General features: G+C 42.1%; 1 protein-coding gene across 1 annotated transcript in view; it reads right to left on the reverse strand.

Moving 5' to 3' along the window:
* The window catches only part of LOC133563538 (reelin-like), a 311,302-nt gene that overhangs the window by 55,107 nt on the left and 229,627 nt on the right, over nucleotides 1-26,568 (reverse strand). The window contains exons 25-42 of the mRNA XM_061917708.1: nucleotides 23,227-23,432; nucleotides 22,051-22,222; nucleotides 19,827-20,033; nucleotides 19,505-19,740; nucleotides 18,079-18,236; nucleotides 17,799-18,006; nucleotides 17,647-17,723; nucleotides 14,351-14,509; nucleotides 14,076-14,270; nucleotides 11,436-11,709; nucleotides 9,668-9,808; nucleotides 9,417-9,594; nucleotides 9,250-9,334; nucleotides 6,441-6,623; nucleotides 4,049-4,217; nucleotides 3,797-3,902; nucleotides 1,657-1,883; nucleotides 1,371-1,594 (exon numbers count right to left, since the gene is read on the reverse strand). Coding sequence (XP_061773692.1) covers nucleotides 1,371-1,594; nucleotides 1,657-1,883; nucleotides 3,797-3,902; nucleotides 4,049-4,217; nucleotides 6,441-6,623; nucleotides 9,250-9,334; nucleotides 9,417-9,594; nucleotides 9,668-9,808; nucleotides 11,436-11,709; nucleotides 14,076-14,270; nucleotides 14,351-14,509; nucleotides 17,647-17,723; nucleotides 17,799-18,006; nucleotides 18,079-18,236; nucleotides 19,505-19,740; nucleotides 19,827-20,033; nucleotides 22,051-22,222; nucleotides 23,227-23,432 — 3,205 coding nt within the window. The remainder of the gene's footprint in view (nucleotides 1-1,370; nucleotides 1,595-1,656; nucleotides 1,884-3,796; nucleotides 3,903-4,048; nucleotides 4,218-6,440; nucleotides 6,624-9,249; nucleotides 9,335-9,416; nucleotides 9,595-9,667; nucleotides 9,809-11,435; nucleotides 11,710-14,075; nucleotides 14,271-14,350; nucleotides 14,510-17,646; nucleotides 17,724-17,798; nucleotides 18,007-18,078; nucleotides 18,237-19,504; nucleotides 19,741-19,826; nucleotides 20,034-22,050; nucleotides 22,223-23,226; nucleotides 23,433-26,568) is intronic.

The raw sequence follows: 26,568 nt of genomic DNA on the forward strand, positions 1-26,568 counted from the left end.
TGTTATACAATTTAATAAATCAGAAACTGATGACATAGTGCTGTATTTTACTTCTTTATCTTTTTTTTTTAAACCAAAAATGCTTTGCTCTGATTAGGGGGTACTTGAATTAAAAAAATGTTCACAGGGGGTACATCACTGAAAAAAGTTTGAGAACCACTGCCCTATAGGACTCTTATAATATTAAAAACATATTTAGAGGGTCGTAAACATGTTTTTTTTATCCTTTAGCTCTGGAAATATCCATCCATCCATCCATTTTTTACCGCTTATTCCCTTTTGGGGTCGCGGGGGGCGCTGGCGCCTATCTCAGCTACAATCGGGCGGGAGGCGGTGTACACCCTGGACAAGTCGCCACCTCATCGCAGGGCCAACACAGATAGACAGACAACATTCACACACTAGGGACCATTTAGTGTTGCCAATCAACCTATCCCCAGGTGCAATACTTTGGAGGTGGGAGGGGCCTATCCCCAGGTGCATGTCTTTGGAGGTGGGCGGGGCCTATCCCCAGGTGCATGTCTTTGGAGGTGGGAGGAGCCTATCCCCAGGTGCATGTCTTTGGAGGTGGGAGGGGCCTGTCCCCAGGTGCATGTCTTTGGAGGTGGGAGGGGCCTACCCCCAGGTGCATGTCCTTGGAGGTGGGAGGGGCCTATCCCCAGGTGCATGTCTTTGGAGGTGAGAGGGGCCTATCCCCAGGTGCATGTCTTTGGAGGTGGGAGGAAGCCGGAGTACCCGGAGGGAACCCACGCAGTCACGGGGAGAACATGCAAACTCCACACAGAAAGATCCCGAGCCTGGATTTGAACCCAGGACTGCATGACCTTCGTATTGTGAGGCAGACGCACTAACCCCTCTGCCACCGTGAAATATTCCATTGATAATAAAACATTTCTTCCTTACAGGAGTGCAGTTACCACTGTCAGGTCCGGAACCAATTAACAGCAATTAACAATTGGGGCGGTATAGCTCGGTTGGTAGAGTGGCCGTGCCAGCAACTTGAGGGTTGCAGGTTCAATTCCCGCTTCCGCCATCCTAGTCACTGCCGTTGTGCCCTTGGGCAAGGGACTTTAGCCACCTGCTCCCAGTGCCACCCACACTGCTTTAAATGTAACTTGATATTGGGTTTCACTATGTAAAGCGCTTTGAGTCACTAGAGAAAAGCGCTATACAAAATATAATTCACAATTCACAACAATCGTAAGAAAACGGTGTTAAAAAAACAATTTTTTTGTCGCCCGATCTACTTAAGTATGTCTGGTCATTGTCACAAGTAAATGTGCAAGCAAAGGCGGATTTTGGTCATGTCGACAAACCGCTAATGTCAGTGGGCGTGGCCTTAAATGGGTTCCACTGTAGTCATGATGTACCTTCAAAGTCCTCTTTGAGGAAGTCAGGGTTGGGGGTGTCCGGCACAGAGCAGTCACTTCCAGAGTAGGCAGGGTCACACACACAGTGGGTGCCCCCCATACAGGCTCCATGGCCGCTGCACATGTCTTGACACTGAGGGCCGATGTAAACGTTGTCTAGCGCCCATGTTGGAGGGGCGGATCCAGTTGAGAAGAAGCCCTGATACCAACGGAACCTCACAGACCTGTAGGGTGAAAATGTTGATGGCAGGAACGGATGGGAGTGACGGAGAAAAGTGGCGCTCACCCGCAGAGACGCAGCTTGCCAAAGTGTATGACCTCTCTCCTCCAGCCCTGCGTGGTGCCAGGGAAGTAGACACTGGCAGGGTGGAGCTCGGTGGAGCAGAGAGAAGATGGGTGCGGCCCACCGGCACACAAGGGCACCAGCAGGTGCCAGGTGGCGCCGAAGTCCCGCGAGAACTCCAGGCGCACCGGGTAGGCCGAGGAGCTTTCAGCTGTGCAGCCGACATTTATCTGCGGAGAAAACAACCATTGATGTCTTCAACGAGGCTTGTGATCGTTCCTGCGGGAGAGAAGACGTCAAGGATGTGTTTGTGTACCTCAAACTAAGGCTGGGCGGTCTATCGCGGGTTTGTCTCTGTGCGATATAGAAAATGACTATATTGTGATATTCAAGTACCGTATTTCCTTGAATTGCCGCCGGGGCGTTAATTAATTCAAAACCTCTTCTCACTCCGGCGCTTACCAAAGGCATGTGGTAAATTTAGGCCTGCGCTTATAAATTTGAGTGTGATGTAAGGATACCATCATGAAAAGCACATTTAATACAAAAAACGTTATTATGGTCTTACCTTTACTTATAAATTAAGTCCATGCGCAGCTCCTTCTGATCAAAAGTGAAGTGAAGTGAATTATATTTATATAGCGCTTTTTCTCTAGTGACTCAAAGCGCTTTACATGGTGAAACCCAATATCTAAGTTAGATTCAAACCAGTGTGGGTGGAGCTGGAAGCAGGTGGGTAAAGTGTCTTGCCCAAGGACACAACAGTAGTGACTAGGTTGGCAGAAGCAGGAATTGAACCTGCAACCCTCAAGTTGCTGGCACGGCCACTCTACCAACCGAGCTAAACCGCCCCAGCATCGATAACTTGTTTCTAGAAGTCTTCCTTATCTTTCTTCAGTTTTAAAAGTCTCTCTGTCTCGATGGAGATCTTCCTTTATTACCTCCTGCTTCGATTGAAAGTCCAATTTAGAAAACTGTTTTATTTTAAATATGCAATCCTCCATGTTAAAAGTGCAAGCGAGAGGAAAAAATAAACGATTGCTGCTCACTCTTGCTGCTTGTTGTCACTTCTTCTGCAGCCGAGTAGTCGCAAGAAGGATCACTAGTGCCCTCTTCCACCAGGAGCCGGGAGTCATTTAATGACTCATATTTGACACACGCAGCTACGGTATATTAATAAAACGTAGCTGCTTACTGTTCTTTTTAGCATATTCAATAGCTTGGACCTTAAATCCTACAGAATAGCTCTTGATCTTCTTCCCTTTATGCAATTTCAAATGATTGAAATCAGCCTCCTCCATTTTGAAAATGATGACAGGTGAAGTGTCACTCGTGATGTGACGAGTTTGACCCGGCGGAAATTCTAGACATGCGCTAATAAAAATATTATTTTGCGAAACGTGTTTGACCCGGCAGTAATTCTAGGCAGGCGCATACTATATACCCGGCGGCAATTCAAGGAAATACGGAATACGTTCTCACGCAGTTGTTTTTAGCTGCGGGAATTACACTGCAGGCTCTTCCCACTCCTTCTTGTGTCTCCTTCTCACAGAGTGTAAGCGCACCTTCTTACACACGTCACATTCTGTCAGGTCATACGTCACATACGTATACGCCCTCGCCAGGCAGAGAGGTAGCGGCATGGGTAACGTTAGCTGAGATGCTAGTGGAGCCGTGCGAGTGGTAATATGAGAGAAAGAAGGTAAGAATCTGGTAACAAATGAAGGAAGAATTAATTCCCAAGAAAAACAGCAGGGGGTCCATCGTCTGGCGGTGGTTCGGCTTCAAGCGGGAATATGTCGAATAGATAACTTTAATTTATCAAGTGTGGCGCACAAGCGTTGTTACCAAAAGTAGCATTACTGCTAATTGGTAGCATCATTGAAAAGTCACCTTCTAATAACTGTTTAATAAATACACTTTTAGTTGTGATTTCCCTCTCTGCATGAAAGTTTAAAAGTAGCATATATGAATGCAGTATGAAGAAGAATGTTTGAATGTAGACACATAGAATCATCATACTGCTGTGATTATATGCATCAAGTGTTCATTCAAGGCTAAGGCAAAATATGGAGATATATATGCTGTATTGTCACATGGCTTAAAAATATCCAGATATTAATAAAAGGCCGTATCTTCCTACTTCAAACTGGATGATGGTGTTCTCATTGACGTCAATGTCCCTGGTGGTGATGGAGTGCTCCCCCAGCTCGCTGGAGACAAACACCATGGCTGACTCATCCTCCTCTCTGCAGCAGAAACAACAAGATTAGTCAAGGTTGCAAACATCCGTTTACAAGATGATATCACCACCACGGGGATCACTAATTACAAACTAAATATGCAAAGCGAGACTTTGTCTTTGTAAAGATTCAAAGTTAAACTGGGTTCTTACAAGCCGGTCTTCTGGTAGGGGCAGTACAGGCCCGTGTTGCCCGCCGGGTAGAAGAGCCAGTTGGACTCATTGGGGCCCTCGTCAAAGCTGTCCACAACCACCGGGGGGTTGTGTGAGGAGCTGCCATCCATGATGAGGTCGTCAATCACCCACACCTCTTCCTTCTTACCTGAAGAACACAAACATGCCTCCGTTACAACACATCACTAATTGGGCTTTAAAATGGTCGCTTTTCAAGTTCTGGGTTTTGTGTGATTCTGCGTCGGCCCCCTGGCTAAGTTAGGGGCCTAAGCAGGATTCAATTTGAATCCTCCTTAACAACAGTTTTTATACTTTCCAACTGTTGTTGGAATTGGGGGTTAAATCACCATAAATGATTCCCGGGCGCGGCACCGCTGCTGCTCACTGCTGCTCACTGCTCCCCTCACCTCCCAGGGGGCGATCAAGGGTGATGGGTCAAATGCAAAGAATAATTTCGCCACACCTAGTGTGTGTGTGACAATCATTGGTACTTTAACTTTAACTAGACCTTTGTGCAAGTTTAAGATTGACAGTACACACTCAGTCTTAGGATCCAAAAGTTTAATAAGTCAGCAATATATTGATATTTTCTTTTACTTTCAATGCTGGAAATCTTTTAATACCTTCAGATCTAACCATTGATATAACATTTTATTATTTTTAATGTTTTTTTTAATGTTGTTTAACCATTTGGTCAAAAATACGTTTCTTTACAATGGTAAAATGCTATCGCTTTTACCATTATATTCGTACATATAAGGGATGCACCGATTAATCGGTAACCGAATATATTCCGCCGAATATGGCAAAAAAAGCCACATTCGGCCTTCGGTGGAATGAGTTAAAAGCAAGGCCGAATAGTGGCGTGTGACGCAAAGACGCAATTTTTTGACGCGGTGACGCAATCAACCAACGTGCAGTGTTAAATTTAAATAGTTTTATACATAGTTAGTTTCCTTCTTTTTATTCTGAAGCTGAAGTACTGTCATTGACAAATCTGTTCTGGCCTGGGATATGTTGTGTACCTGTATAAGTGTATGAGGTTACAAGCACACACTCATTGAGATTTAGTGGGGCCTCTGTTTACATTATTAGCCTGTTGTGTAGGCTACCTGTATAAGTGTATGAGGTTACAAGCACACACTTAATTGAGATTTACTTGAGCCTTCTGTTTACATTATTAGCATATCTACTGTGGCTAAGCAGACTTTTGCCAAAAGGACAATAATTCATTTGTTGTGGGTTTATCCACTTTAAAGCATTTTTTTTTTTTTTTGGAATGCATGTTTTGTTTGAAGGCCTAATATAAATGAAAAACTGTGCTTTTTTTGAAAAGCAAAGGCTACTGGAATATTAAAAAATGTCAATATTCAATAAAAATTAACCTTATTTGAAAAACATGTTTAAAAATGTATTCTAGGCTATTTATGCAATATAAAAAAGTTGTGAAAAACTGCATTTATTATTCAGTATTCGGCCTTCGGCCAAGCGCTCAAATTTTATTCGGTTTCGGCTTCGGCCACAAATTTTCATTTCGGTGCATCCCTAGTACATATCATATTTGCTGATGTTGTTCTATTGTTGTTGTTGTTGTGTTTGCTGTTGTTTTTGTCTCTCTGTCTTATCCCCATCTTATCCCCACATTTTCCCTCTCTGTCTTCCTCTTTTTCTCTTTCCATCCCCTCCTGCTCCGGCCCGGCTGCACCAAATGATAATATAAATACATTTAATAAAGTCTAATACAAATAAGGCAACAAGAGAAGTATCCTTCACTTCTCTTCTGTAAAGTAAATCTGAACAGCCGATACGGGCATCTACATCAACTATATGATTTGCCTGAGAAGCTGGACAGGACAAAAAAATGCAAAATTTCCAATATTTGTAAAAATCATTTGCAGAGTGGAATATTTGAGTTTGGGTCAAAAGGCCTGAATTGGTCAATAATTCATGACAACATTGATTTTGATACAGTACACACGCTAACGAAAAAATATTTATACAGGGTCGACTGAGCTAGAATGAGAGAAAAAGTGGGCAATACTTGGTTGAGTTTGAGTTTACACAAGTCTTTTATAAATATTTGCATTGTTATATACAGTACAAGCCAGAAGATAGGACACACCTTCTTTTCATTCAATAACTTTTCTTTATTTTGATGACTATTTACGTTGTAGATTGTCACTGAAGGCATCAAAACCGCCTCGGACTCGACCCCGAGCTAAATGAGCCCGCCCTGTGCTAGGCTAAGTGAGCATGGTGTCGCTGGTTAGATGGTGACTTTAACACCGTAGCTCACATAGCTGTGCTAGTTTTGTTGGGTTGTCCCTTATCAAATGGACTCCAATAAACAAATAAACAGAGAACTATTTACCACTGTTGTACGGTTGCCATAGTCTGAAGCGGGTGGCGTTGGTCTGAGCGCTGGCAGGCAGTGGCAGGTGGAGGAACAGAGTGTCCGTGGAAGCCGGGAAGTAAAACTCATCCAAAAGTAGCCAGCTGATTCCCCCGTTCACGGAATACTGGAGCAGCACTGAGTGGGAGCGCTCAGGCACACCTAGAAAATCCCACAGCAACATCCATCAATCAATGTTTACTTGTATAGAACTAAATCACGTGTCTCAAAGGGCTGCACAAGCCAAAATGACATCCTCGGCTCAAATCCCACATCAGGGCAAGGAAAAACTCAACCTAATGGGATAAGATGACAATTAACGTGAAACCCATTTATAGTTAAAGGACTCTAGATGTCCAAAATTTAACTAACAAGTTCTTTTAATGTATTTTTTGCTCCTGTAAAAGTCATTTTTCAAATGATCAATTAGTTTTTAAGGAATCGGTAAATAATTAACTGGGCTTGGAACGCCTATTTTTCATCCCCAGACTCGATATGTCACCCCGCCCTTGGTGCGACATTGAACAGAACTGAAGCCCTTTTCCTGGCATAGACAGTGTGATGTAAGCCTGCTCCGTGAATACTTTAAACCTCTATGGTTCACATTATGTGCAAAAAATAAATAAGAGAGGTATCCTACACTTCTCTTTTGTGAAGTGAATCTGAACAGTCGACATGGGCATCTACAACAACTATATCATTTGCCTGAGAAGCTGGACAGGACAAAAAAAACAAAACAAAACACAAAGGGCATCCTAAATGTGCTGAAAGTTGTTATAAAACAAGCCAAAAATCACTACTGCGTCTATTTAAGGGTTATTTTATTTTTAATTTAGGTCAAGAACTGTAAAATGCGTGTTGCATTTGAATGTAATATAACAAGTAGGGCTTTGGCGATGTATGGAATATACTCGATATATCGCGGGTTTGTCTCTGTGCGATATAGAAAATTACTATATCGTGATAGAATAGAATAGAAAAGAAAGTACTTTATTGATCCCTAAGGGAAATTCAGCACCATTAATATATTGTAATAATAAATAATATTATATTATTTATTATTATCACAATAAATGATAATAATAAATAACATAATATATAACATATAATATATGAATAATATAAATATATTCTACATTTAAGTGCAGTCAAGGAACATATGCATTATACAGTCTGATGGCTGTCGGTATGAAGGACCTCCGGTGTTATTCCGTGTTGCATTTTGGGAGTCTGAGCCTTCCACTGAACGTGCTCATTCGCTCCGCAAAGTCCGAGTGTAGTGGGTGGGAGGTGTTGTCCATAATGACTAGGAGTTTTGCTAGACTTCTCCTCTCTGACACCACCACCAGAGAGTCCAGCTCCACTCCCACCACGTTACTGGCCTTCTCTAGCAACTCGTCCAGTCTGTTTGTGTCCCTCACTCTCAACCCGCTGCCCCAGCAAGCCACGGCGTACAAGAAGGCGCTCGCCACCACCAACTCGTAGAACATCTTCAACATCTTTGTTCAGACGTTGAAGGATCCTAGCCTCCTGAGGAAGTAGAGGCGGCTCTGTTCCTTCTTGTTCCTTCGTGTTTTGACCCATTCAGCTTGTTGTCCTTGTGTACTCCCAGGTATTTATAATCCTCTACCATGTCCACATCCACCCCCCTGATGGAAAGAGGGGTCGCCAGAGTACTCCTCCTCCTTCCCAGGTCCACAACCAGCTCCTTGGTCTTCGCCACATTGAGCTGGAGGTGGTTCTTTCCACACCATGTTACAAAGTCCTCCACCAGTGTCCTGTATTCCTCGTCATCACCATCCTCAATACACCCCACTATCGCAGAGTCATCAGAAAACTTCTGAAGGTGGCATGACTCTGACTGATAGTGGAAATGGGTGGTGTAAATGGTGAAGAGGAAGGGGGAGAGGACGGTACCCTCCGGGGCCCCGGTGTTGCTGACCAGCCTGTCAGACACACAGTCCTGCAGTCGCACGTACTGTGGTCTGTCAGGTAATCTACAACCCAGGACACCAAGGGGGCCTCCACCTGCATCTTCTCCAACTTCACACCCAGTAGCCCAGGCCGTATGGTATTGAAAGCACTGGAGAAGTCAAAAAACATGACCCTCACACTGCTTGCAGGCTTGTCCAGGTGGGGGTGGGCTGGGTTCTGCAGGTAGCTGACTGAGTCCTCCACTCCCAGTCAGGGCTGGTAGGCGAATTGGAGTGGGTCCAGGTGGGGCTTGTTCCAGGACCATATGTATATATAAATATATATTCAAGTATAATATTATGTAGTTCATTTTTATTTGACAGTTATTGAAATATCTTGTGTGACATCATGCACAAAAGTGCACTTTATTTGTTTTAAACTATTGTAGTGGCGTTCTGTACAAAAAGTGCACTTTAGTTTAGTGTTTTGATGTCATCTTAGTGACATCATGCACAAAAGTGCACTAATAGCTTGTTTTAAAATGTCTCTGACAAGACAATCTTGCACTTTCTGTTTTGAAATGACGTGAATGTTTGTGCCACTGCTTAATAACTGTTTCATAAATACACTTTTAGTTGTGATTTACCTCTCTGCATGAAAGTTTAAAAGTAGCATATATGAATGCAGTATGAAGAAGAATGTTTGAATGTAGACACATAGAATCATCATACTGCTGTGATTATATGCATCAAGTGTTCATTCAAGGCTAAGGCAAAATATGGAGATATATATGGTGACATGGCCTAAAAATATGGAGATATTTAAAAAAAGGCCATATTGCCCAGCCTTACCAACAAGACAAATATTCACTAACCTTTTGTAATGAACTTGAAGGAAAACTGAATGTAGACAGTGTTTGTACAATCCAGATCTCTCGACACAATCATACGCAAGCCGTCCTGCAAAGAGGTACAGTTTTTCAGAACAAGAAAAGCATTTTCGATATAAAACTACTCCTCGAGAGACTTGAAAGACACCAACCCCTTTAAATATGAGGGCAGTTCCAGATTTAAGAGGCTCTCCATTCATTGTCCCCCTTTCAGCTCCATAAACCTCAGGCCACGTGTCCTGCTGCAGGTGCTCATTGAAGTCCTCCCTCAGTATGGACGGGAGAGGTGCGGAAGGCACGCAGTGTGCACCCTCGTAACCTTTATCACACCTTGGGGAGGGGGGGAGGAGAGTGCGATAACATCAGCGTGTAAAACATAATCCAACAGTCGTGTTTGACCTACACGCAGCGTCCGTTGTCACACAGGCCGTGACCGGAGCACATCCACGGGCAACCAGGAGCCAGTAAAACGTTGTCCAGAGCCCAGCCCTCAGCCCCTGGTGTGAAATGTGTTTGGATCCAGCGGAATCGAGTTCTTGGAGAACTGAAGTATTAACAGATTTATTTTAGTTTGAGCAAATAAATAGTGTATAGTCACAAACCCTGTTTCCATATGAGTTGGGAAATGGTGTTAGATGTAAATATAAACAGAATACAATGATTTGCAAATCCTTTTCAACCCATATTCAGTTGAATATGCTACAAAGACTACATATTTCATGTTCAAATTCATAAACTTTATTTAATTTTTTTGCAAATAATAATAATTAACTTAGAATTTCATGGCTGCAATTCATGCCAAAGTAGTTGGGAAAGGGCATGTTCACCACTGTGTTACGTCACCTTTTCTTTTAACAACACTGAAACGTTTGGGAACTGAGGAAACTAATTGTTGAAGCTTTGAAAGTGGAATTCTTTCCCATTCTTGTTTTATGTAAAGCTTCAGTCGTTCAACAGTCCGGGGTCTCCGCTGTCGTATTTTACGCTTCATAATGCGCCACACATTTTCCATGGGAGACAGGTCCGGACTGCAGGCGGGCCAAGAAAGTACTCGCATTCTTTTTTACGAACACGTGCTGAATGTGGCTTGGCGATGTCTTGCTGAAATAAGCAGGGGCGTCCATGAGAAAAACGGCGCTTAGATGGCAGTATATGTTGTTCCAAAACCTGTATGTACCTTTTAGCATTAATGGTGCCTTCACACATGCTGCCTTTTGAGCTTTGCGTCGAAAACAGTCTGGATGGTTCGCTTCCCCTTTGGTCCGGATGACACCATGTCGAATATTCCCCCCAAAATTTGAAATGTGGACTTGTCAGACCACAGAACACTTTTCTACTTTGCATCAGTCCATCTTAGATGATCTTTGGCCCAGAGAAGCCGGCGGCATTTCTGGATGTTGTTGATAAATGTCTTTCGCTTTGCATAGCAGAGCTTTAACTTGCACTTACAGATGTAGCGACCAACTGTATTTAGTGACAGTGGTTTTCTGAAGTGTTCCTGAGCCCATGTGGTGATATCCTTTAGAGATTGATGTCAGTTTTTTGATACAGTGCCGTCTGAGGGATCTAAGGTCACGGTCACTCAATGTTGGTTTCCGGCCATGCCGCTTACATGGAGTGATTTCTCCAGATTCTCTGAACCTTTTGATGATATTATGGAGCGTAGATGTTGAAATCCCTAAATTTCTTGCAATTGCACTTTGAGAAACGTTGTTCTTAAACTGTTTGACTATTTGCTCACGCAGTTGTGGACAAAGGGGTGTACCTCGCCCCATCCTTTCTTGTGAAAGACTGAGCATTTTTTCGGGAAGCTGTTTTTATAGCCAATCATGGCACCCACCTGTTCCCAATTAGCCTGCACACCTGTGGGTTGTTCCAAATAAGTGTTTGATGAGCATTCCTCAACTTTATCAGTATTTATTGCCACCTTTTCCAACTTCTTTGTCACGTGTTGCTGGCATCAAATTCTAAAGTTAATGATTATTTGCAAAAGTAAAATGTTTATGAGTTTGAACATCAAATATGTTGTCTTTGTAGCATATTCAACTGAATATGGGTTAAAAAATGATTAGCAAATCATTGTATTCTGTTTATATTTACATCTAACACAATTTCCCAACTCCTATGGAAACGGGGTTTGTAATTTGGGAGTTCCTCAAGTATGTGCATACTTAGCAGAGCTTGGCAGGTACACAGTGATCCTCCTCCAGTGTTTGTACTGGGTGGACGTATAGATGGAGCTCTGAGTATAAGCAGCACAACCGATGGCTGGGGGGACACACTCTGGGGTGATGAGGGACCAGCGGCGCCCGCAGTCCACGGAGTACTCCAGCCGCACGCCGTGGGAGAAGGAAGTGGACTTGCTGCATCCCATACTCAGTTCAAACTGCAAGAAGGACGAGCCCGACACCTCGAAGTCCCAGCTCTCCGCATACCTCGGCTTCTCTGCAATGCATAGAAACACACCAGGGTCCAAAAGTGTGACCGTAACACCTCAGTATTTTGCATTTTATGCAGTATGTGCCATGTTGTATAAAATATTAAATATACTTGTCAAATAAAACCTCTTTTTTAACGAATATTTAGGCCAATTAGACAACTGTATTTTAATGTTGGTCATTAGGTGGTACTTGGAGATGTTTTCTGAGTTGATACACTGCAAAAACTGGAATCTAAGTAAGATTAAATATCTCAAATAAGGTGATATTTCAGAATCGGAATCAGAGTAGTTTTTAGTGCCATTCTTAGAGATGTGGTTTAGAAATAGGAATTTTTCTTGGTGCAAACGTGCAAGATAAAAGACATAAGACAGAATAGGTAATAAGATGAGCTGTAAGTGAGCTATATTTGCTTATTTTCTGGCTGATAAGATACTTCTTCTCACTAAGCAGATTTCATGTTAGGGTGTTTTACTCGTTTTAAGTGTTCTGGTCCTAAATGATCTCAATAAGATATTACAGCTTGTTGCTGAGATTTGATGACTTATATTGAGTAAAACATGCTTGAAACTAAAATATCAACTGTTGCAAAGTATAAAACTGCTTTTTCAAAGTAAGAAGCATGGAAAAAAAAAATCATGACTTTGACACAATCGTGTCTCATGATTAAAACAGATGACAGCCAAATGGACTTGGCTGTTTTATTTTGAATGAAACAATAGAACGTACGTTGTACTCCTATAGTAGTACAGTTGGCACAGTACAGCAAACTAACAGTTAATATTTACACTACAGGCTCTCCTCGCTCTTTCCTGTCTCTCCTTCTCACTTCACGGAAAGCGCACCTTCTTACATATGTCACATACGTATACGCACTCGCGGAGCAAAGAGGTCGCAGCATGGGTAACGTTAGCTGTGATGCTAGAGGAGCCGTGCGAGTGGTAATAACAGAGAGAGAAGGTGCGAATCTGGTAACAAATGAAGGAAGAATTAATTCCCAAGAAAACCGGTGGTTTGGCTTCAAGCGGGAATATGTCGAACAGACAACCGTAATAAGTCAAGCATGTGGCACAAGCGTTGCTAGAAAAAGTAGCATTCATGCTAATAAGTAGCATCATTTGAAAAGTCACCTGCTAGAGAATGAAGAGTGCTTACGCCGCATTTCAACATCTCTGTTTGGTGCCACACACCCACACCATCAAAATGCCGAGGCAAACATTTCCACATCAACACCGTATGAAAAAAAATGTAATTTAATAACGTCCGTAGTAACCTACCACATAGTGAGGGACCAACATTATTTGAAGTCCTTTTATGCTGCTCATTTTTATCCATCCATCCATCCATTTTTTACCGCTTATTCCCTTTCGGGGTCGCGGGGGGCGCTGGCGCCTATCTCAGCTACAATCGGGTGAAAGGCGGGGTACACCCTGGACAAGTTGCCACCTCATCGCAGGGCCAACACAGACAGACAGACAACATTCACACACTAGGGACCATTTAGTGTTGCCAATCAACCTATCCCCAGGTGCACGTCTTTGGAGGTGGGAGGGGCCTATCCCCAGGTCCATGTCTTTGGAAGTGGGAGGAAGCCGGAGTACCCGGAGGGAACCCACGCAGTCACGGGGAGAACATGTCTCTGACATTCTTGCACTTTCTGCTTTGGAAATGAAATGAATGTTTGTGCCACTGCTTAATAACTGTTTCATAAATACACTTTTAGTTGTGATTTCCCTCTCTGCATGAAAGTTTAAAAGTAGCATATATGAATGCAGTATGAAGAAGAATGTTTGAATGTAGACACCTAGAATCATCACACTGCTGTGATTATATGCATCAAGTGTTCATTCAAGGCTAAGGCAAAATATGGAAAAATGTATCGCGATATGGCCTAAAAATATCGAGATATTAAAAAAAGCCATATCGCCCATTCCTACTTCAAAGCTTTAACAGATCTGTGCTAAATACCCAACCAGAAAATATGGTAACAAAAGTAATCTACTGTACAAAGACTCTCATCAAACCTGACAAACAAAGCATCTTGTGCTGCAAACAGCCTCTTTTTGTCTTTAAATGTGCTGCCAAATAACTCCTGCTGTGCACTCCCAAAGTATAATCCCACTTGAAAGCATTATTTACAGAACGTGAACGTGCTCACAGCATGGTGCTCTCATAAAAACAGGCAGGATGTTCAATCACGTTTGCCCTCATTTATTCCTGGCGCCACAGTAAATGGGCGATTGAGTTTCAGCCTTTTGTGAGTTATGTTGTTCCTCAGCTATTCTTCTGCTCTGGTCTATTCAGCTCTGGGCCGTAGAAATAAAAAAAATGTAATTGAAATTCCCCGTCATGTAGTATGTCTGAGTGACTCACTATCGATGGCCTCGGAGTTGAAGGTCAGGACAGTGTCCAGGGACAGACAGTCCACGGTCACCTCCCCGCCCTGAATGCGGTACCAGTTGTGCCTCAGAGGCGTTGTGCCATCAAACTTGTCATGGAAACCAGTTCTGGAGCTGTCATTCATACCAATTAGGACATCATCCAGAGCCCACTGGGCTGAGTGTTTCCCTGAAAACGAGAAAAAACACGAAAATGAATCAACTTGTACTTTTGATATTTTCCCATATTCTCATACGTATCGCGCTGACCTTGTTGAGGCTGCCACCATCGAAAGACGGTGTAAGGGGATTTGGCATGAGGTGGCAGCTCGATGGTCACCACTTGGGACTCCAGGAAGGAGCTGAAGTCCAACTCCCGCAGGAACTGCCACTGGACTCCGTTGTTGGTGGAGAACTGCACGAGGACACCTGGGACAAACAGCACAGGAACATCGGAATAGAGTAATCCACACCCCACAGGTCAAGGCCAGGACTCTGATCAAGACTGTGCCATGCAAACGTCTTAGACCAGGCCTAGGCAATTATTTTGACTCAGGGGGTAACAACCACAGGATCCTCAGAAACTTCTAGTCATGCACAACAGAGTGTCATGACTGGAAAGTTCACCTCCTGGTTAGGGAATAGCACCACAACGGACTGCAGAGAGTGACCAGATCACCTGAGCGCACCATCGGAGGTGTGCTCCCAACCATCTGCAATGTGTACACCAGGCACCGTAGACCCAAGGCCAAGATAGTGAGGGACTCTAGCCACCCAAGCAACTGCCTCTTCTCACTGCTGCAGTCAGGCAAGAACTATCGGAGTCTCATGGCCAACACGGAGAGACTCAGGAGGAGCTTCTATCCCATACGTGCCAACCTTGAGACCTCAGATTTCGGGAAGTGGGGGGCGTGGTCGGGGGTTGGGCGAGGGGCGTGGTTAAGAGGGGAGGAGTATATTTACAGCTATCCATCCATCCATTTTCTACCGCTTATTCCCTTTGGTGTTGCGAGGGGCGCTGATGCCTATCTCAGCTACAATCGGGCGGAAGGCGGAGTACACCCTGGACAAGTCGCCACCTCATCGCAGTATGTGTAGAAATCTTTACTTATAATTGAATCATTTGTTTATTTTTATTGTTGTATCTTTTTTTCCAAGTAGTTCAAGAAAGACCACTACAAATGAGCAATATTTTGCACTGTTATACAATTTAATAAATCAGAAACTGATGACATAGTGCTGTATTTTACTTCTTTATCTTTTTTTTTTCACCCAAAAATGCTTTGTTCTGATTAGGGGGTACATGAATTAAAAAAAATGTTCACAGGGGGTACATTTCTGAAAAAGGGTTGAGAACCACTGCTCTAAAAGCCGTAGATGTTTTTGTCACATATGCATGCACAGTAGATGGCAGTATTGTCCTGTTTAAGAGTGTCACAACGTTGCTGTTTACGGCAGACAAACTGCTTTACGGTACAGGAAAACGTGACTGCTGTTGTTGTGTGTTTTTGCCGCGCTAGGAGGATGTTAATGAAACTGCCTAACAATTAACCCACATAAGAAACCAAGAACTTGCCCTTGATCATTCTACAGTTATAACGTCATTGGGCGGACACCCTGTTTATATTGTGGGAAAGCGGACGTGAAAACAGGCTGTCTTCACTCAGGTCCGCCTGAATTTCGGGAAATTTTCGGGAGAAAATTTATGCAAGGAGGTTGTTTTTTTTCTTTTTTTCTTTGTCATGAAAAAGGGACATTTTTGTCATGAAAAAGGGAGGTTTTTGTGGTTGGTGCACAAATTGTAAGTGTATATTGTGTTTTATGTTGGTGCCTCGTCTGAGCTGCTGTGACTTACATACCATAGTAACTAATTAGATGACCATAGTAACTCATTAGATGACCATAGAAACTAATTAGATGACCATAGAAACTAATTAGATGACCATAGTAACTAATTAGATGACCATAGTAACTCATTAGATGACCATAGAAACTAATTAGATGACCATAGTAACTATTTAGATGACCATAGAAACTAATTAGATGACCATAGAAACTAATTAGATGACCATAGTAACTATTTAGATGACCATAGAAACTCATTAGATGACCATATAAACTAATTAGATGACCATAGTAACTAATTGGATGACCATAATAACTCATTAGATGACCATAGTAACTATTTAGATGACCATATAAACTAATTAGATGACCATAGTAACTAACTAGATGACCATAGAAACTAATTAGATGACCATAGAAACTAATTAGATGACCATAGTAACTATTTAGATGACCATAGAAACTCATTAGATGACCATATAAACTAATTAGATGACCATAGTAACTAATTGGATGACCATAATAACTCATTAGATGACCATAGTAACTATTTAGATGACCATATAAACTAATTAGATGACCATAGTAACTAATTAGATGACCATAGTAACTAATTAGATGACCATAGTAACTAATTAGATGACCATAGTAACTCATTAGATGACCATAGAAACTAATTAGATGACCATAGTAACTATTTAGATGACCATAAAAACTAATTAGATGACCATAGAAACTAATTAGATGACCATAGTAACTATTTAGATGACCATAGAAACTAATTAGATGACCATAGAAACTAATTAGATGACCATAGAAACTAATTGGATGACCATAATAACTCATTAGATGACCATAGTAACTATTTAGATGACCATATAAACTAATTAGATGACCATAGAAACTAATTAGATGACCATAGTAACTAATTAGATGACCATAGTAACTCATTAGATGACCATAGTAACTATTTAGATGACCATAGAAACTAATTAGATGACCATAGTAACTAATTAGATGAATATAGTAACTCATTAGATGACCATAGTAACTATTTAGATGACCATAGTAACTAATTAGATGACCATAGTAACTAATTAGATGACTATAGTAACTAATTAGATGACCATAGAAACTAATTAGATGACCATAGTAACTAATCAGATGACCATAGTAACTAATTAGATGACCATAGTAACTGATTGGATGACCATAGTAACTAATTAGATGACCATAGTAACTAATTAGATGACCATAGAAACTAATTAGATGACCATAGTAACTAATTCATTAATTAATAAAAAATTATTCTGTGGCCCGGTGGTTGGGGACCACTGCTGTAAAGAACAAAATTTATTATTATTGCCGTATAAAAACTCCCTAAATTTTTCAGTAAAATCTATTGGTCATTTTCATAGCGTACAATTTGATGGATAACTTGCTTCAAAATTATGAATTAAGCAGATATTTACGTATTTATCTGGATTTTGACCAAAAAAAAGTTAGATAATATATGTTGTAATATTGCACACTATTTTGTTTCCCTGTCAAACTAGAAAAAAAAAGCAAATACCTTTAATAACAAAATAAAGAAAATGTAAGATATTTTATTGACATTATTTCCAGGCTTTTGTGGGTGATATAAAATGACGTGGAAGGCCAGCGAGGCTTGAGTTTGACAGCTGTGTCATGTTTAAAACAAAAGTTGTATTAAATGATACCTTCATTGCGGGAGCGGGGTCTGGTGCAAGTGGGTCCCAAGCTTTTGCTGCCGATTCGAATGTAGAATTGTACCAACCTGGACATTCATGAAATACAAAGTTAAATCTTAATGGCGTGCATAACTTTGATGAGCAAAAGTGCGTTCGCCCACCGAGTGTTGGTGGTGTCGAGGGGCACGGTGCGGGCCTCCCTCCATCCAGGACTACTGAAGTAAAGTGCCTTGCCTTCGCTGATGATGCCACACCCACCTCCTATTTGTCCTCCACTCAAGCCCTGCCAGAGTGGACTTAACTTGCCCTCAAAGCCCTCCGTCAGCTCAGTGGGCGTGGCCACAGAGGGTACACAGCTGTCCTGCTCCACTATGACAATCCCAACATGAGCTTTTATTACTAACAGTCTGTGTTTCCGTGTCTGGTCATCATTGGCTATACCTGTGTATCCCATGTCACAGAAGCAGACTCCGGAGATGCAATCTCCATGCCCGCCGCAGTGGTTCGGGCAAGGCTCGGAGATGTACACGCCGTCCAACGCAAAAGGTGGGGCATCTCTGTAAATGCTGCTCTCCTGGAACCAGCGGAACCGAGTTTTGCTGTGGAAAAAAATGAAGACATTTTTAACTAATTGATTGTATGTGTCAGTCTAAAACAGGGGTCAACAAACTACTAAAGAAAAACACTTTTCCACTTTGCATCAGATGAGCTCGGACCCAGCGAAGCCGGCAGCGTTTCTGGGTGTTGTTGATAAACGGCTTTTGCTTTGCATAGTAGAGTTTTAACTTGCGCGTTTGTTAAAGTGGTGACCCTCGCACAATCCTTGTTTGGGAATCACTGGAAGGACAAGTATAAGATCACGGATATAAGCACCCAAAATAAGTTTCCTCCGCTGGGTGGCAGGTCTCTCCCTTAGAGATAGGGTGAGAAGCTCTGCCATCTGGGAGGAACTCAAAGTAAAGCTGTTGCTCCTCCACATCGAAAGAAGCCAGATGAGGTGGTTTGAGCATCTGGTCAGGATGCCACCCGAACGCCTCCCTAGGGAGGTGTTTAGGGCACGTCCAACTGGTAGGATGCCAGGGGGAAGACCCAGGACACGTTGGGAAGACTATGGCCTGGGATCCCCTTGGAAAAACTGGATGAAATGGCTGGGGAGAGGAGAGTCTGGACTTCCCTGCTTAGGCTGCTGCCCCCGCAACCCGACCTCGGATAAACGGAAGAAGTGAAGTGAAGTGAATTATATAGCGCTTTTTCTCTAGTGACTCAAAGCACTTTACATAGTGAAACCCAATACCTAAGTTACATTCAAACCAGTGTGGGTGGCACTGGGAGCAGGTGGGTAAAGTGTCTTGCCCAAGGACACAACGGCAGTGACTAGGATGGCGGAAGCGGGAATCGAACCTGCAACCCCCAAGTTGCTGGCACAGCCGCTCTACCAACCGAGCTAAACCGCCCCCAAGAGGATGGATGGATGGATGAGCATTTCATGGAAGTTGCTTTTATACCCAATCTTGGCAACCAATTGTTTTCAATTAGCCTGTTCTCATGTGAGGTGTTCAAAATAAATGTTTGATGAGCATTCCTCAACTTTCTCAGTCTTTTTTGCCACTTGTGTCAGCTTTTTTGAAACATGTTGCAGGCGTCAAATTCCAAATGAGCTAATATTTCCAGTTTGAACGTTAGATATCTTGTCTCTGCTGTCTATTCAATTGAATATAGGTTGCAAAGGATTTGCAAATCATTGTATTCTGTTTTTATTTACCATTTACACAACGTGCCAACTTTACTAGTTTTGGGTTGTGTAGTTGCAGATGCTAAAAGTACTGGCTCCTTGCAGATAAAACTGCATGGCTGTTACCATAGCTACCTGGCTGCAACATTGCGTGGAATGACCACAGTGACCCGGGTCCACTCTTCATAATCGCCAGTGTTGTATATGCTGGGTTCCCGCAGCTCACGACCGCTGCCTTCGCAGTTGCCCGCTCCTGGACTTCCAGGGTAACAGCCCTCCCTCACCAAAGCCCAGGTGCGACCAGCGTCATGAGAGTACTGCAGCAACACCGGGGCGGATGCACTGAACTCTGACTCGCAGCCGATGTTCAACTGGTGGAGAAAAGACAAAGGACAAGTACAATAGTGTGCATGAAGACACACTGAGCACACGGTTTGGTGACTTTCACTGCCGGCACCTTAAACTGGAGAGTGTATCCAGGACGCAATGCAAGATCCCTGGTGACCGCCACCCTGTCCCCGTCAGAGCGCCCAAACACCATGGAAGAAGCCGTTGGGGCACAGAAGCTGTTGTTGGTGTCCCTCTCCATGCCTTCATTGCCGAGCATCAGCCACACACTCATCTGGTTCAGCGGGTAGTCGAAAGCTGGCTTCTCATAGAAGTTCTGAGAGGAAAAGGATTTTACAGCCAGTCAACATAAGCATGCCTTGGACCCAGAGTGTCAACCTGCTTATCATTGAGGGCTACAAATGAAGTCATGGCTGCCCTCATAGACATACTTGCCAACCTTGAGACCTCCGATTTCGGGAGGTGGGGGGTGGTGTGTGTGTGGGGGGGTTGCGTGGTCAAGAAACACTTGACTTTCAGTTAATTCTAGCTATGTATATCTATATATATATATATATATATATATATATATATATGAGAAATACTTGAATTTCAGTGTTCATTTATTTACACATATACACACGCATTACACTCATCTACTCATTGTTGAGTTAAGGGTTGAATTGTCCATCTATCCATCCATCCATCTTCTTCCGCTTATCCGAGGTCGGGTCGCGGGGGCAACAGCATAAGCAGGGAAACCCAGACTTCCCTCTCCCCAGCCACTTCGTCTAGCTCTTACCGGGGGATTCCGAGTCGTTCCCAGGCCAGCCGGGAGACATAGTCTTCCCAACGTGTCCTGGGTCTTCCCCGTGGCCTCCTACCGGTTGGACGTACCCTAAACACCTCCCTAGGGAGGTGTTCGGGTGGCATCCTGACCAGATGCCCGAACCACCTCATCTGGCTCCTCTCCATGTGGAGGAGCAGCGGCTTTACTTAGAGTTCCTCCCGGATGACAGAGCTTCTCACCCTATCTCTAAGGGAGAGACCCACCACCCGGTGGAGGAAACTCATTTGGGCCGCTTGTACCCGTGATCTTATACTTTCGGTCATGACCCAAAGCTCATGACCATAGGTGAGGATGGTAACGTAGATCGACCGGTAAATTGAGAGCTTTGCCTTCCGGCTCAGCTCCTTCTTCACCACAACGGATCGATACAACGTCCGTATTACTGAAGACGCCGCACCGATCCGCCTGTCGATCTCACGATCCACTCTTCCCTCACTCGTGAACAAGACTCCGAGGTACTTGAACTCCTCCACTTGGGGCAGGGTCTCCTCCCCAACCCGGAGATGGCATTCCACCCTTTTCCGGGCGAGAACCATGGACTCGGACTTGGAGGTGCTGATTCTCATTCCGGTCGCTTCACACTCGGCTGCGAACCGATCCAGTGAGAGCTGAAGATCCCAGTCGGATGAAGCCATCAGGACCACATTATTGTTCATCCTTGTCCTATTCTCTGTCACTATTTTCCTAACCATGCTAAACACCCTCTCTGATGATGCATTGTTGTGTGGCACACACAAAAGTGCTTTCATCAAATGCAATAGAGTCTGGAATCTTCCATCTCTCCCTTGCATGGCCCAAAACGTACAGAAGATGGCGGTATTGTCCTGTTTAAGAGTGTCACAACATTGCTGTTTACGGCAGACAAACTGCTTTGCGATAGAAGAAAACGTGACTGCTGTTGTTGTGTGTTGCTACCACGCTGGGAGGACGTTAATGAAACTGCCTAACAATAAACCCACATAAGAAACAAAGAACTCGCCCTCGATCATTCTACAGTTATAACGTCATCGGGCAGACACGCTGTTTATATTGCGGGAAGGCGGATGTGAAAACAGGCTGTCGACACGTCACTCAGGTCCGCATGGAGCTGGAGGGGGCGTGGCCTCCAGCTCCGCCTGAATTCCGGGAGATTTTCGGGAGAGGCGCTGAATTTCGGGAGTTTCCCAGAAAATCCGGGAGGGTTGGCAAGTATGCTCATAGAGCCGCTTGTAACAGTAAATATTCTGGATACATAAAAATAAAAAAGAAAAGAAAAAATAAGTAACAGTTACTTTTCACAGTAACACATTACTTTTTGGTGTAAGTAACTGAGTTACTTTTGAAATAAAGTAATTAGTAACTGTAACTAGTTACTGGTTTTCAGTAACTAACCCAACAGTGATTGACACATTCATTTCAGGCTTTCCCGGGCCACATGAAATGATGTGCGGGGCCAGATCTGACCCCCGGGCTTTGACTTGGTCACCTGTGCCTTGGACTTTTCCAAATTAAAGTGATATACCACCTGTGGCAGAGTGGGGTTGGCCATGGGAATGATGTGCTTCTCCCTCTCAGACAGAATGATGACATCATCAATAGCCCACTGGTCATAGCCATCTCCGGAGTGAAGTGGCTGCCACCAGCGAAATCTGGTGCAGGGGGTCTTCGAGACCAAAGGAAGCTCATAGTGGACAAACCTGAAGAGAAAAAGATCAATGCTAATATGCTAATATATGATAAAACAATAATATAATGCATGATTTGAACACAGCACCGTGTGAAACATTATACTGTAAATGTATTATGCAACATTATTCACATGTGAATAATGTTGCATAATAGACGATTTATATTATTCACATGTGAATATTGCTGCATAATAGACTGTATTTATATTATTCACATGTGAATGCTATCTAATAGACTGTATTTATATTATTCACATGTGAATATTGCTGCATAATAGACTGTATTTATATTATTCACATGTGAATAATGCTGTCTAATAGACTATTTATATTATTCACATGTGATAATGCTGCATAATAGACTATATTATTTACATATGAATAATGCTGTATAGTATAATAGACTGTATTTATATTATTCACATGTGAATAATGCTGTATAATAGACTGTATTTATATTATTCACATGTGAATAATGCTGTATAATAGACTGTATTTATATTATTCACATGTGAATAATGCTGTATAATAGACTGTTTTTATATTATTCACATGTGATAATGCTGCATAATAGACTATATTATTTACATATGAATAAAGCTGTATAATAGACTGTATTTGTATTATTCACATGTGAATAATGCTGTATAATAGACTGTATTTATATTATTCACATGTGATAATGCTGCATAATAGACTATATTATTTACATATGAATAATGCTGTACAGTATAATAGACTGTATTTATATTATTCACATGTGAATAATGCTGTATGATAGACTGTATTTATATTATTCACATGTGAATAATGCTGTATAATAGACTGTATTTATATTATTCACATGTGAATAATGCTGTATAATAGACTGTATTTATATTATTCACATGTAAAACATACCTAAGTGTTTATTGTCTATTTTGAGTGAACTGTGGTGCTGAATTTCCCCCAGGGATAAATAAAGTACTTTCTTTTCTATTCTATTCTATTCTTCTTGGCCCTGGTTCTCTCACCGAGGTTTGGTGAAATCGGTGAAGTACATTTCAGCGATGAGGCCCCAGGTGATGCCTCCATCATTGCTGTACTGCAGCAGCACTCCTTCTTCCCTGCTGTCCGCCTGGTTACAGTCGGCCCAGTCTCCTCCCACGCGCAGGTAAAACTGGACAAACTCCGCCCATTCCGTGTCCAGGTCCCAACTCACCAGCTGCCGCAGGCCAGCCTGACAACACACGTGAAGTACATGACTTTTTTGCGTATAAGTGGTAGTGAATAATGTACATACACTCACTGCACTGCAAAAACTGAAATCTAAGTAAGATTAAATATTTCAAATAAGGTGATATTTGCTCATTTTCTGTCTGAAAAGATAATTCTTCTCACTAAGCAGATTTTATGTCAGAATGTTTTACTTGTTTTAAGGCTTTTGGTCCTAAATGATGTCAGTAAGATATTACAGCTTGTTGCTGAGATTTGATGACCTATATTGAGTAAAACATGCTTGAAACTAGAATATCAACTGTTGCAAAGCTGTGTCATTAACACAAGTATAAAACTACTTTTTTAAAGCAAATGATAAATGATAAATGGGTTGTACTTGCATAGCGCTTTTCTACCTTCAAGGTACTCAAAGCGCTTTGACACTACTTCCACATTTACCCATTCACACACACATTCACACACTGATGGAGGGAGCTGCCATGCAAGGCGCTAACCAGCACGCATCAGGAGCAAGGGTGAAGTGTCTTGCTCAGGACACAACGGACGTGACGAGGTTGGTAGTAGGTGGGGATTGAACCAGGGACCCTCGGGTTGCGCACGGCCACTCTTCCACTGCGCCACGCCAAAACTTGCACAATCGCTGGCCGACCAAACACTTTTTTGCCCCACTTTACATTTAAAACACAACATTGTGGTATAGATAAAAGATTTTCAAACTGTGGGGCTCCATCTCATGGTACGCCAAATAATCACTTGTTTATGGTAAAGTGTTTTATTTTTCTATATTTGAACACAGTCTTACTGTTCAAACTATGTGTGATGTTACAGTGGCAAAAATATTAAATATACCTGTTTAATAAAACATCTGCCTTGTTTTTAATAAATACTTAGTCCTACTATGCCACTGTATTTTAATGTTGGTCATTATGGTGGTACCTGCAGAGCCAAGTGTTTTCTGAGGTGGTACTTAGTGAAAAAAGTTTGAGAAGCACTGGTCTTGATAATTTGTACTAGACATGCATTGGTTTAAATTTTGCATACATTTTGCTCCACAGTCACTTTCATAACCCGTTTTTTTGCAAGACATTCGATTGTGGAGGCGTTTTAAGAGTGCAAACAGAACCACGCCACCACCCTCTCCAAAAGCATCATCATTTATCTTTTGAAATTGTACACCGTTTAAATATATATCTTAAAGTTGTCACCGCTATTTTTTCCCACCAGACACGGACGAAGAAACTTCATAAACATAAGATTCACCCGGTCACAACATAACATACTGCACACAGGCTGTTCGAATCCGACGCTACATAAAAACGCTTTTTATAACAGTGTTTATGTCACCGCATGTCGCACGTTGGTGTTATTATGCCTCTGCCGAGATTAGATGAAAATAATACTTTATCCAACTTTCTTTTGTGTTTCCACATAGCCTAAAAAGGGAACTGAGGGGGAGGAGCTTGACCCCTAGCTGAGATTTTTACTTAATGTCTAAATAAGAACATCTACCTCGGAGTGACGTCCCAACTGAGCCAGACTGCAAAACCTTGCAAACAGACACATACAAATCTGCCGCCAGACTCACGCCAACATGCATTAACCTCATGATTTGACGCTTTGGCCATGTTTAAACACGAGTATCAAACATTGTAACAACATTTATAATGCAGAAAAGACAAAATTCAATTTAGGTCGCTTCTAAAAGTCTCTACTAAAGTAATAATTTCTTACTTCAAGCATGAAAAATAAATCATGATTTTGACACAAATGTGTTTTAAAATTAAAACAGATGACAGCCAAATTGACTTTGATGATTTATTTTGAATGAAACAATAGAACATACGTACTCATATAGTAGTACAGTTGGCACAGTACAGTAAACAGACTGTTAATATTGAAACATTTAACATGTGACATTTCAAACAATTTTGAAATGCACATTCATATATAGTCTTCAAAATTACAATTAAAAAAAATTGGGCCGGGGGTCTGCACATATGTGTACTAATTGACTGAAAGAGCACGCACTTGGTGCGATGATGTCATGTTATCGATGGGAAAATGCATTTTTAGATAATCTGATTTGCCTGATCAGCTCCGAGACCCTGAGAGTAACAAGCGGTTGCTTTGTTGCCTTTCCATTAAGAAGAATAAACTAGTTTTTAGTATAAGTTTGCTGGTTTCAAGAAATGTAATGCAGAGCACACATCATTATGTCAAGATAATTGCACTAGCATTTACTTCATTTAAGAATATTTTTCAACATATTGAGCAAAGAAGTCTCTTTTTTTCTACAAAGAAAAGTGCACTTGTTATTAGTGGGAATATACTTATTTTAAGGTATGATTGGGTTTATTGAGGTTAGCTAATTTGACTTGTTTTGGAAAGTCTTGACAAGCCGACTTCTTGTTCTATTGGCAGAAAATTTTGCTTAGTTCAAATAAAATACCCATCATTTTTGTATTTTTTTTTCTTGTTTTTGAACACTGACTTTTTGCAGTGTGGAGACAACATGAAGTACAAATACATTAATTATTGATTATAATCAAATGCAAGAGATGTACAGGAAGACTGCCTTTCACACTCATTAGTCAGAAATGTTAAAATAAATGCTATTATTATACCATAGCTGCGACATTTAATCGCAAAAAGGTTGAATTGGACGTAGGCAATAATTGGAAAGAAGCTGTTATTTCCGAAAAAATAGAAAACTCTTTCAACTTAACTCTTCATCTACAAAACACATTTCCATTTGAGTTGGGAAATTGGGTTAGAGGTAAATAAAAACAGAATACAATGATTTGCAAATCCTTTTCAACCCATATTCAATTGAATGCACTATAGTCCATCTTAGATGATCTCGGGCCCAGAGAAGCCAGCAGCGTTTCTGGATGTTGTTGATAAATGGCTTTCGCTTTGCATATTAGAGCTTTAACTTGCACTTACAGATGTAGCGACCAACTGTATTTAGTGACAGTGGTTTTCTGAAGTGTTCCTGAGCCCATGTGGTGATATCCTTTAGAGATTGATGACGGTTTTTGATACAGTCCCGTCTGAGGGATGGAAGGTCACGGTCATTCAATGTTGGTTTCCGGCCATGCCGCTTACGTGGAGTGATTTCTCCAGATTCTCTGAAC

The sequence above is a fragment of the Nerophis ophidion genome, linkage group LG12 (assembly GCF_033978795.1).
Source record: "Nerophis ophidion isolate RoL-2023_Sa linkage group LG12, RoL_Noph_v1.0, whole genome shotgun sequence".
Lineage (NCBI taxonomy): Eukaryota > Metazoa > Chordata > Actinopteri > Syngnathiformes > Syngnathidae > Nerophis > Nerophis ophidion.